We start from the raw sequence: 10,689 nt of genomic DNA, 5'->3' as shown, positions 1-10,689 counted from the left end.
CTCCCTGCTTCTCAGCCTGCGGGGGCACCAGGCCAGCAGCCCCACATTCCTGAGGGAGGGACGGGGGTTCAGACCTGGAGGGACGGCTCCCTGGCAGGAAGGAAAGCTGGCCTGCCGGCTGGGCGCAGACCGGAGCTTCCTCTGCGGCAGCAGGTGCCCAGGGCCAGCTGCTCCAGCCCCGGAGGCTCAGATCAACAGGATGGGACTGCCCAGGCGGAAGGAAGCCTGCCGGGAAGGACACCCTGCAGACGGAGGGGGAGGGGGGCGGCCTGGAGCGGAGGGGAGACAGGAAGAGCGGCCTGGGCTGCTGAGCTGGCGCCCCTCCAGCAGATTCTGGAGCGGCAGTGACTGGAGGCCCTTCAGTTCGCTTCCTTCCCACCGTGGGCGGCTCTGGCCCTGGGAATCGTTATTATTATTATTACTGTTGTTGGCTAGCCTGGGCCTTAGATATACCAGAAGTCATCGGAGAATGTTCATAGATTTGGCAATTGCTCAAATAACGAGTTCCTTTTCTATGCTCATTCTGTGCTCATTGGTACAAAGAGGACTTGTACATTAGCCTTTCAGTTACAAGTACATTAGCCTTTCAGTTGCTCGCGGGAGGGACGGTGATCTTCGCCACGTGTTCAGCCTGTCCCAGGGAGATAAAATGTCGGTACCCTTCAGGCCCCGTTATCACTACCCAACTCTCCAACAGTTGCTGTGAACCGGCACCAAACGGCGAAAAAGGCGCAAATAGGGAGCAGAGCCACAGGCTCCCAAACAGCAGGCCCCGCCCGCCTCCGTCCAGCCCGGGGGGTGGAGGGGAGAGGGAGGGAAGACGGTGGAGGTTGTGGGAGGGTGGGGGTGGGGGTGGGGCGAGTGGTGCTTTGGAGGGGCGCTGACCTAGCTAATACCCCTGCAGCAACCCCACCCCCAGGCGTGGCGCCGAGGGCCCCAGGCGTGCCTGGGCGGGCCCCTGGCGACCCTGGGAGTTCCCTCCCCCCCCCCCCCCTTAATCCCCAGTTTCCAGGCAGGGTGCTTCCGGAGGCCTGGGCCTGGGGTGGGGGTGGGGTCTATTTTTGAAACAGCTTGTAGACTTCAATTTAAAGTTTAACTACAGCGAGCTCAAAACTCGATTCCGCCACCGAGCGTCGGCACCAGAAAGGATAAAAAATAAAATAAAATAAAAATCGGGTCTACGGCTTCCCTTCACCCCATTGGTCCAGTTCTCGGGCTCCCTGCAGTCCCCACGCCGTTCTCCTGGCAGTGCCGGAGGAAGGATGGGCGGGGCAGGCAGGGGCAGGCACCGCTCCCAACCACGCGGATGGGGAGGGCGAGCCCGCGCCGGAGGCCCGGGCGTGGGCGGGGGGCGCAGTAACAGGTGTCGGCTCAGCTACTGGGCTCCCTTCGCTCCCTCCCCGCCCCCGCGATCCCCGCAGCTCGGCCAGGCAAAACCAAGCACAAGCTCTAGAAAATGCAGCTCAGTCGGTCAGCGGGCTCTGCTTTCTCGCCAGACGTGAAAAGGTTTGGCGTTTCCAAATGCAAATCTCTTGGCTCGGACCCCTGAGCTTGCAGCCGCCGCCTCCCCCGCCCGGCTGCCTGGCGTCCCGCCCACCCCGCGGCTGGCCGACTTGGGGGCCCCGCGCCAAGGGGACGCGGCAGAGTGGGCATCCCTCCCCACCACCCACGTGGGAGCAGCCCGCCGCAGTGCCTGGGCGCGCCGCCGCCGCGCCTCCGGGCTACGGCCCCGCCCGTGGCCCCGCCCCCTAGACCGGGTGGGTGGGTGGGGAACGACTGGCGGGGGGTGGGCGAGGGCTAGGGGGGTTGTCACGGAGTCAGGTGGCTGCGGGAGTCCCTCGGGCCGAGGGAACACGCTGCCGGGGATTGTGTACACGCTCCACTGACACAAGCTTCACGCTGCCGGGCAGCCGCTGATCACGCGTGGCCCCGCGAGCCTATTGGCCGGCGCCTCACACACCTTTGCCGCTGATTGGCCCGCCTCAGGCTCCGCCCCGGCTCCGCCCCACCCCCGCCCGCGGCGCGCGGCAGGCGGAGCGGCTACCTGAATGGGGAGGGGGCAGACGGCGCGGAGCGCAGAGGCAGCGGCGGGAGCGACGTCGAGTGTCTCCGCGCGCCCGTCTGGACCAGCAGCCCAGCAGCCAGTCAGCGTGCCGCCCGCGGCCCGGCAGCCAACCATGCTCAACTTCGGCGCTTCTCTCCAGCAGGCTGCGGTAAGCCACCTGGGCATGCCCTGCCCGCCCCGGCTCGCCACGTCTGAGCGGCCGGCGGGGCGCGAACCCGAGCCCCCGGACTGCCGCGCCGGAGGACCCGGGCTGCAGCGCAGTCGTGGGGGAGTCGGGAGGTTTCCTGCCTGCAGGCGAGGCTCCGGTGAGGGCGGGTGCGTGGCGAGGGGGTCAGGAGAGGCGGCCTGGGATGTAGCGCCGAGGGAGAGACAGGTCTGCTCCAGGTGCAGTGAGGGGAAGGGGCACCTCCGGGAAGAGACTGGAGGCAAGTGAGGGAGAGGGTGGCTGGAGGGGCCGGAAGAGTGAGCAGGCTGGGGGGCCACCCTGCACCTGGCGCCCGGAGAGATGCCTCCTCCGGGATCGGGACTGCGATCCAGGGTGGGAGGGGGGCTGCTCGCGAGCATTTGAGCGGCGGGGTGCTCACAGGAGCGGGGACCCTCTCTCGGGGGGTCTGAACGGAGGCTTGCAGGAGGGGACGGCTCCGCAGATATCCGGGGGCGGGGAGAGAGGGTGCCCGGCGAGGATGCGGGGGAATGGCACGCGGGCCGCAGAGCGCCGAGGAGGGGGACCAGAAGTTCGCCCCCAGACGTCGGCAGGGGACTCCCATCTTCGGAGGGGGCAGGTGGCCGGCCGCCTTCTACGAACCCCTTGGAGGGGGCGGGGAGCCACCGCGGGGAGGGGAGGGTGGAAAGAGGGACCCAGCCGCGGGGAGGGGAGGGGAGGGCGGACGGGGGTGCGGGGGCCCTGAGTCTAGGCGGGAGCCGCAGGCCGTGGGGCCGCGCGCCTGGAGCGCGGGCCTGTGGGGGCTGCACGTCTGGGATCCCGGGGAGACGCGCGGGGGGCGGGGGCCGGAGCTGCAGGCTCCGGGAGGGTGCGCCGCGTCTGCGGGGAGAGACCGGGTGGTCTGAGGTCCCCGGAGCGGCGTGGGAGGGAAGCGCCGAGGGCTCGGCCGGATCCCCGGGGGCTTCGCCGGGAGGGGGCGGAGGCCGGGTTTCCGCGGGGACCCGGCTCCTCCTCCGGCAGCTGAGCCGGAGGTCGGAGGGTGGGGGGTGGGCCGGGAGCGGGTGCGCCCGGGGGAGCGTCTCGTCCCCGAGTGACCCAGCGCCGGCCTCCGCCAGGGGCGGGAGCAAGCCGGCCCCGCTGTCGGTTCCTAAGGGAACCGCGGGGAGCCGGGAGGGGCGGGCGCTCCGGGAGCCGGGCGCCCGCGGCCCCGCCCCTCCCTGCGGGCTCGGCGCGCACTGCCGGGCGGTTGGCGGCGGCGCCCGCGGCCCCTCCCCCGGCCGGCGCGCGGGCGGGGGCCCCGGCTCAGGAAGTAGGGGAAAGGTGACGGCGCGGCAATTCCCAGTTAACGTTTCCTGCGCGGCCGGGAGCAGCCGCTGATCACGCTTTGTTCACATGCCTCGCCTCGCCCCCTCCTCCTCCGCCCCCGCCCTGGCGGCCCAGCCAATGCGCGCCCGGGCCGCCGGCCGGTAGGCCTGTGGCGGGGGCTGGGACGCGGGGACGTGCGAGCCGCGAGGAATGTTCCCAGTGACTCACCCATGAGCCTCATTGAGGTTAGGGCGGCCCCATCCGTCTGTCCCCGCCAGCGAGGATCTCCCCCGCCGTCCGCCTCCGCCCCTCGTCTGCCTCCTCCGCCCGCGCCTCCGCCCGCGCTTCCCTTTCCTCGCTCCCGCCCCGCTCCCTTTCCTGCCCGCCCGCTTCTCCTCCCAGCTCACACTCCCCTTCCCTGCCGCCTGCCTGCCTTGTCTCCTTTTCCCTTCTTGCTTGGGCGTCTGGAGGCTTTTCTACATACCCGTTGCAGCTTACAATAAATGCACGCTCGATTATGTAATTGCATTGTTAGCGATATTTTTAAGAGCGGTGGCTCGTTTTCTAAGCATTTCAACACGAAAGGTGTTCGCATTTTAAAAAAACGAACGCTGAGAATAATACCTTGCAACGTGTAAAGAATGCTTTTCGACATTTTTACACAGTTTCTTGTTTGGGAGGAAGAATGGGATCACGTTAATGAAAAATGGGAGAGGTGGTGGGTAGTACCCATTGTTCTTAAAGTGCAATTTAATGTGAAGCATTCAACACTTGATCCGAAGGAGCTGTACATGTGAATACAAAGGGTGTGCTGTTTATCTTGTCATCAGGCAGTTCTTGAAAGAATTAAAATATTCTGTTTTGACTACTACAAACTCCTTGCAGCCAGGGTTTTTTTGCAAATTCCGAGTAGAATATTAAATTTTCTGATTATCTATTTTTTAGTATTATTGCATTAGCTGGCCATAATTGTGAGTAGCAAACCATTGTGTTAAATGGAACACAAACATGAAGAAGTTGAAACTTAAAGTTTTGGGATTTTTTTTTCCCCCCATGTATTTCACTTTCTCTTCACCATAGATAACTAAGTTATCCAAAAAAATTAAATTTCAAATAATCTTGTACACTAATTTGAAAGAGACTGAAGAATCCTTATCCTGTTGATTTATCCCAAAGTGTGAAGTGACTTTTCAAAGGTCCATATGAACAGGCCAGAGCTGTCTGCTGCATTGCATTTTTAAGGAAGTCTTAAAAGAAGGTAACTTTTGCAGAGCCATCCCTTAGTTATTTTGTCTGACCCCAGTGGCAAGTGGCTACTCTGGAAGGAACATATATAACTCTTTTTCTTCTGAGCCAAGTACTTCTCTTTTTTTGGATCACAAATGTACGGATGCCTTTGGCCTTCGTCCCCTTAATACTAATCACATGCGCCTCTCTACCTAGCCAGGATTTCAGTGTTCAAGCCTTAAATGTGAGAGGAAGGATGAGGAAGGTTTAGAGCAGGGGTGAGAGGAAAATTATTTCCTATTTAATTTGGAGAGTTGTGCAAATAGTAAAAAATGAAAAAAATTGTGCAGTGATCTGATCTTAACTTGGATGACAAAAAGTATGCTTATACGTATTCAACCTTTTGTTTTTATAGGAGGAAAGAATGGAAATGATTTCTGAAAGATCAAAAGAGAGTATGTATTCCTGGAACAAAACTGCAGAGAAAAGTGATTTTGAAGCTGTAGAAGCTCTTATGTCAATGAGCTGCAGTTGGAAGACTGATTTTAAGAAATACATTGAAAACAGACCTGTTACTCCTGTATCTGATATGTCAGAGGAAGAGAATTTGCTTCCTAGTACACCTGATTTTCATACGATCCCGGCATTTGTAAGTATTGCTTTTTAGATGAATGTAAATGATATACTTTCTTATAATTTAACTAATGAATTCTACTTTAAATTTCTCACACTGTTATGCCTGTTTTTTTTTTCTCTTTGTAGTGTTTGACTCCACCTTATAGTCCTTCTGACTTTGAACCCTCTCAAGTATCAAATCTGATGGCACCAGCGCCATCTACTGGACACTTCAAATCATTCTCAGATACTTCCAAGCCTCACATTGCTGCACCTTTCAAAGAGGAAGAGAAAGGCCCAGTTCCTGTCCCCAAGTTCCCCAAGGCCCAGGCAACAAGTGTGATCCGTCATACAGCTGATGCCCAGCTGTGTAACCACCAGTCCTGCCCGGTGAAAGCAGCCAGCATCCTCAACGGTCAGGACAGCTCTTTTAGGAGAAGAGCCCACCTCAGTGCTGAGGCTGCCAGAAAAAGTGTACCTTTTGCAGCTGTGTCACCGAGCAGATCCACGTGTGAGAGAAGCACAGTAGCAGATGCTGATGAGAAAGCAGGCGCTGTACTTTATGACTTTTCCGTGCCTTCCTCAGAGACAGTCATCTGCAGGTCTCAGCCAGCTTCCGTGTCCCCACAGCAAAAGTCAGTGCTGGTTTCTCCACCTGCTGCAGTATCAGCAGGGGCAGTGCCACCGATGCCAGTCATCTGTCAGATGGTTCCCCTCCCTGCAAACAGCCCTGTTGTGACCACCGTAGTTCCCAGCACTCCACCCAGCCAGCCCCCAGCTGTCTGCCCACCCCTTGTGTTCATGGGCCCTCAGGTGCCCAAAGGCGCTGTCATGTTTGTCGTACCCCAGCCCGTGGTCCAGAGCCCAAAGCCTCCCGTAGTGAGCCCAAATGGCACCAGACTCTCTCCCATTGCCCCCGCGCCAGGGTTTTCCCCTTCGGCAGCCAAAGTCACTCCTCAGATTGACTCCTCGAGGATAAGAAGTCACATCTGTGGCCACCCAGGATGTGGCAAGACGTACTTTAAAAGCTCTCATCTGAAGGCCCACATGAGAACACACACAGGTACCAAACATTTCTTGTTCACGTTACAGAAGTTTAGATGAAATTTTCTTGGCAGTGATCACAGATATAAACCAGACATCTTAAGGAAGAACTTGCCATGTTAGCCAATTCAGTGGATGATATTTGCCTGTGCAAGCTCCTCTCAAAGATTTCATGAAGGTGTTTTGTTTTAATTTCTCGGGCTGGCTTTAGCTCAGCGGTTCCTTCGACTCTGTTTTAATTTCTCAAATGATGATTGTTTAAATGTCTTGAGTAGCTACTTTAATAAATTATCTCCAAAGCCCTTGCACCATAGTTGGAGTTCAGAAACCTTTTTGTTTTGGGCTTCTTTTATAAAGGGAAGACCTATAAACGTGATAATGAAAGTTGAAAATAGTGGATGTACTTACATGACAGTTTATTCGTTTAGTCGTGTATAGTACTTGACAGTTTACTAATTCAGTAGCTTCTATTTTTTAAATGTATACATAGATATAATTGAATGTGTAACTTACAGTGATTTAGTAAATGCGTAGTAACGATAATCTGAATTGTTTGTTTCAGGAGAGAAGCCTTTTAGCTGTAGCTGGAAAGGTTGTGAAAGGAGGTTTGCCCGTTCTGATGAACTGTCCAGACACCGACGAACCCACACAGGTGAGAAGAAATTCGCCTGTCCCATGTGTGACCGGCGCTTCATGAGGAGTGACCATTTGACCAAGCATGCCCGGCGTCATCTGTCAGCCAAGAAGCTACCAAATTGGCAGATGGAAGTGAGCAAGTTGAACGACATTGCCCTACCTCCAACCGCTGCTCCCACACAGTGACAGCTCAGAAGGTGAAGAACAAGAACTAACTTTGGTCACAGCAGGGAGCCGGCGGTGATACAGGAATGCTTCCACTGCAAGTCTGGCCCTCCAGGGGGGCTGAAGCAGAAGCCCAGCTTGGGGAGAAGGCCCAGACGGGGTTACATGACAACAAGTGCTGTGTCACAGGCACGCCCGAGTGGCAGGATTCATTTCTTATCACACAAGAGACACGGGAAAGCTTTTATTCCTTTAAATAGTTTTTGAAGGTTTCAGATGAGAGGTCAGCACAGGCAGCACAAATTTTGAATTTGTGTGCACAACTTGTTACTTTACTTTTGCCATTTGTACTTGAGACCAATGTTGCAATGTGATTCTTCTAAAGCACTGGTTTCAAGAGTATAGAGACTGGAAATCAACGTTACGGTACAGAGATGGAGATATAAAGTCAATTTTTATTGTTATAAATATTGTCATCTTTTCCTAGAGTTATCTTGTTTACTATTCCTCGTCTTTCCAGTCAACTTTGTGGATGTAGTTGTTAAATAGACATTGCATTTTTACATTATTGCTGACGTTTGGAATTGATTAGCTGTATATTGCTAAAGAGGGCCCAAAATTTGGAATCCTCAAATAATTTAATTCCTTTGAAGTGTAGCTACAACTTTTTTTTTTTCATTTTTGTTTTGAAAGTTTAAAAAATGACTATCTAGGCATTTTATTATGCTTTGAACTTTAGTTTGCCTGCAGTTTCTTGTGTAGAATTAAGAATTGTATACCAATGTGTTTTCTCTAGAGACTAAGATACACTGCACTTTGTTTAGAAAAAACTTCAAAGATGAAAATATATATTGTAAGGAAGGGATATCGAGAATTTCAGATAACTCCTTGAAAAAGATGGCTTATGTCATCAGTAAAGTATACCCTTATGTTATGAGGATATAACATGTGCTTTATTGAATTAGAAAGTTAATGACCATTATTCACAAATGGGCAGATATTGTCCTGTTAATTTATAGGAGGTTTATGGGGGGATGTGGAACTAGATATGTAGAAAAATTACTATAACATTCACTTTTGTTAACAGTATTTCTGTTATATCCTGTTGTGTAATGGGTGATATACACAGTGGTAAAACAAAAGTAAATTGTTTAAAATATATAGTGAAAAATGTCCCTATATCTACCCATTTAACATTTTTCTCGATATCGGGTCTAGGTTTCTGACATCCAAACTCTTGGACCCTTGGAAAAGTTTTCTTTGAATAAATAAAAAATCCTTGTGATTTACAGTTTGCACAATATTTCTTTTGTTGTACTTTATATCTTGTTTACAATAAAGAATTTTCTTTGGTATATCTAATTGGTTGATTGCATTTGTTGAAAATGATTCTCTAACCTTGACATTAATCACTTATGGCACTATGAAAGGACTTGGTATATGAATTTCTCTAATGATGATTTAGAACTGTAGGGGTATATCTTTACCATACGACTCTAGTTAGAGGGTATATACAAAGTGAAGCCAGGCATCAGTTCACTGAGATCATGGAAGCGTCTGCCCAATACATTTTAATTTTTAAACATTTTTGTACATTTTGATAATTTGGGATTGAAATATAGCTCTGGCTCTCAGCAAAACCTTCTTAAGTAGCATTAAGTTAAAGGGAACATCACAGAGAATAATTATAAGCAATGAGACTGCTGTGGCAAATGAAAAGAAGCCTGACATTAAATAGTAAATTGTTCACCTCCGGTAGTTAGATTAGCTCAGACCATTAAGCAATAAACATACTGCTACTTAAGCGTCATGAAAGTTAATCCACCTACGAAGAGGAACACTTGCTAAGTCACTCATCAGTTGAAAGAACTAGGAGCTGTAAATGCCACTCGGTGTAGTGAGTATAATTTTGGAGATTACCGTTTTAGTTGGCTCTCAAATCACCTTGTCCTGAGAGAACATCTTCCACAGTGCCCAGCTTCACACTGGCCTAGAGTCTGGGTCGCTGTTGAACAGCCATGGTAAGGGGCAGTGTAGCAGGACACCAGTGGCAGGACAAGCATCTTCTCTTGGGAACTAAACACCACCTAACTGCAGCACGGCTTCTGGAGGAGGCCTTGCCATCCTGCAGCTTCTGTGTTGGGAAACGGCCATCGTAACCCCCCTAGATTTCCTCATCATGCGGTCTTCAGAAGTGGGACTAGAGGAAGGTAGCTGACTGAGTGCTCAGTCCCCTGTAATGACAGGGCCAGTGGAAATTGCCACCTTTCGCTGTGTTCTTCCCAGTCCTAGTTGGCATCGGAGACTTTTCCTTAGTGAACCTGTAGATAAAATCATTCGAGTAGAGTATTATGGCTGAGTGGAACGTTAGCCGGCTCTGATCTCCATGCAAAGTTGCTCTAAAACAAGTACACTTGTAGCATCCTACCTAATAATAGACAAATATGCAAATTGACCGTACCTTCGCTATGCCCACGATTGGCCAGGAGGCGCGGGGGGGCGGGACTCGGGGTGGCCGGGGTGGCCGATTGGGCCGGCGGCACGCTGAGCTCGCTTCGCCAGCGGCGGCACGAGCTCAGCGTCTGCGCCATGGCTGTGCTGTGGCACAGAAGGGGCCTCTGGGGCAGCGAGCTCACATCCCGCCGTGGACCATCAAAAGCGTGGGAGCTGGGTGCCTGTCCTCTGGTGCACCAGCGGACAGGCACCCAGCTCCCCCGCGATCGAAAGCGAAAGCATGTAGGGGACCCTACACGTGCATGATTTAATCATGCACTGGGCCTCTAGTCTATAATAATAAAAGCATAATATGCTAATTAGACCGAACATCCTTTTGGACAAAGCCACAGTAGGCAGGGGCCGCGGCAGAGGTGGCAGAGGCCCCGGCCATGGCGGGCGGCAGCAGTGGGCCCAGGGCCATGGCCCTTGCACGAATTTCGTGCATAGGGCCTCTAGTGTTACGATAATGTGTTAGTGTAGCTTTAGCACTTCAGTTTGGTTGTTTCTGATCTGACATATATTAAGTTGGACTATAGGAAATTGCTGCTAATTCAGCTGTCTTTTTAAAAATAATTTTTATTGGTTTTAAGAGAAAGAAACACCAATGTGAGAGCGAAACATCCATCGCCCCCTTCCCCATGCCCCACACTGGCTATCGGCCCCCAACCCAGGCATGTGCTCTGACCAGGAATTGAACTGGCAACCCTTCCGTGCACAGGATGGAAGCCCAACCAACCGAGCCACACTGGCCAGGGCTCAGCTGTCTTTCAACAGATTGTTTCAGAAAATTTTAGACTTAGTCAAAGTTGCAAAAATAGTTCCCCTTTACCCTTCATCCAACTTCCCCTTAGGACACCTTACATAGCCATAGAACAGTTGTCAACACTAAGAAATTAACCTTGGTACAATACTGTTAAGTATAGGACTTACTTGGGTTTCACTAGTTTTTATTTATTGATTGATTTCAGAGAGG

General features: G+C 52.7%; 1 protein-coding gene across 1 annotated transcript; it reads left to right on the top strand.

The window, feature by feature from the left end:
- Positions 1-1,832: 1,832 nt before the first annotated feature.
- Positions 1,833-8,577, top strand: KLF10 (KLF transcription factor 10). The gene is made up of 4 exons (XM_079795966.1): positions 1,833-2,213; positions 5,176-5,409; positions 5,523-6,438; positions 6,982-8,577. The coding sequence occupies exons 1-4, from the start codon at positions 2,049-2,051 to the stop codon at positions 7,239-7,241; spliced, it is 1,575 nt and encodes a 524-aa protein (XP_079652092.1). The 5' UTR covers positions 1,833-2,048; the 3' UTR covers positions 7,242-8,577.
- The last annotated feature ends 2,112 nt before the right edge of the window (positions 8,578-10,689 follow it).

Source organism: Cnephaeus nilssonii (genome assembly GCF_951640355.1).
Source record: "Cnephaeus nilssonii genome assembly, chromosome: 18".
Taxonomy (NCBI): domain Eukaryota; kingdom Metazoa; phylum Chordata; class Mammalia; order Chiroptera; family Vespertilionidae; genus Cnephaeus; species Cnephaeus nilssonii.
This window is presented reverse-complemented; position numbering and strand designations above follow the sequence as displayed.

Coding starts and splice junctions, on each gene's coding strand:
- KLF10 (XM_079795966.1), top strand. CDS start 2,049: ATGGGGAGGGGGCAGACGGCGCGGAGCGCAGAGGCAGCGGCGGGAGCG. Junction 5,410..5,522: donor TTCATACGATCCCGGCATTT/GTAAGTATTGCT, acceptor TTCTCTTTGTAG/TGTTTGACTCCACCTTATAG. Junction 6,439..6,981: donor CCACATGAGAACACACACAG/GTACCAAACATT, acceptor TGTTTGTTTCAG/GAGAGAAGCCTTTTAGCTGT.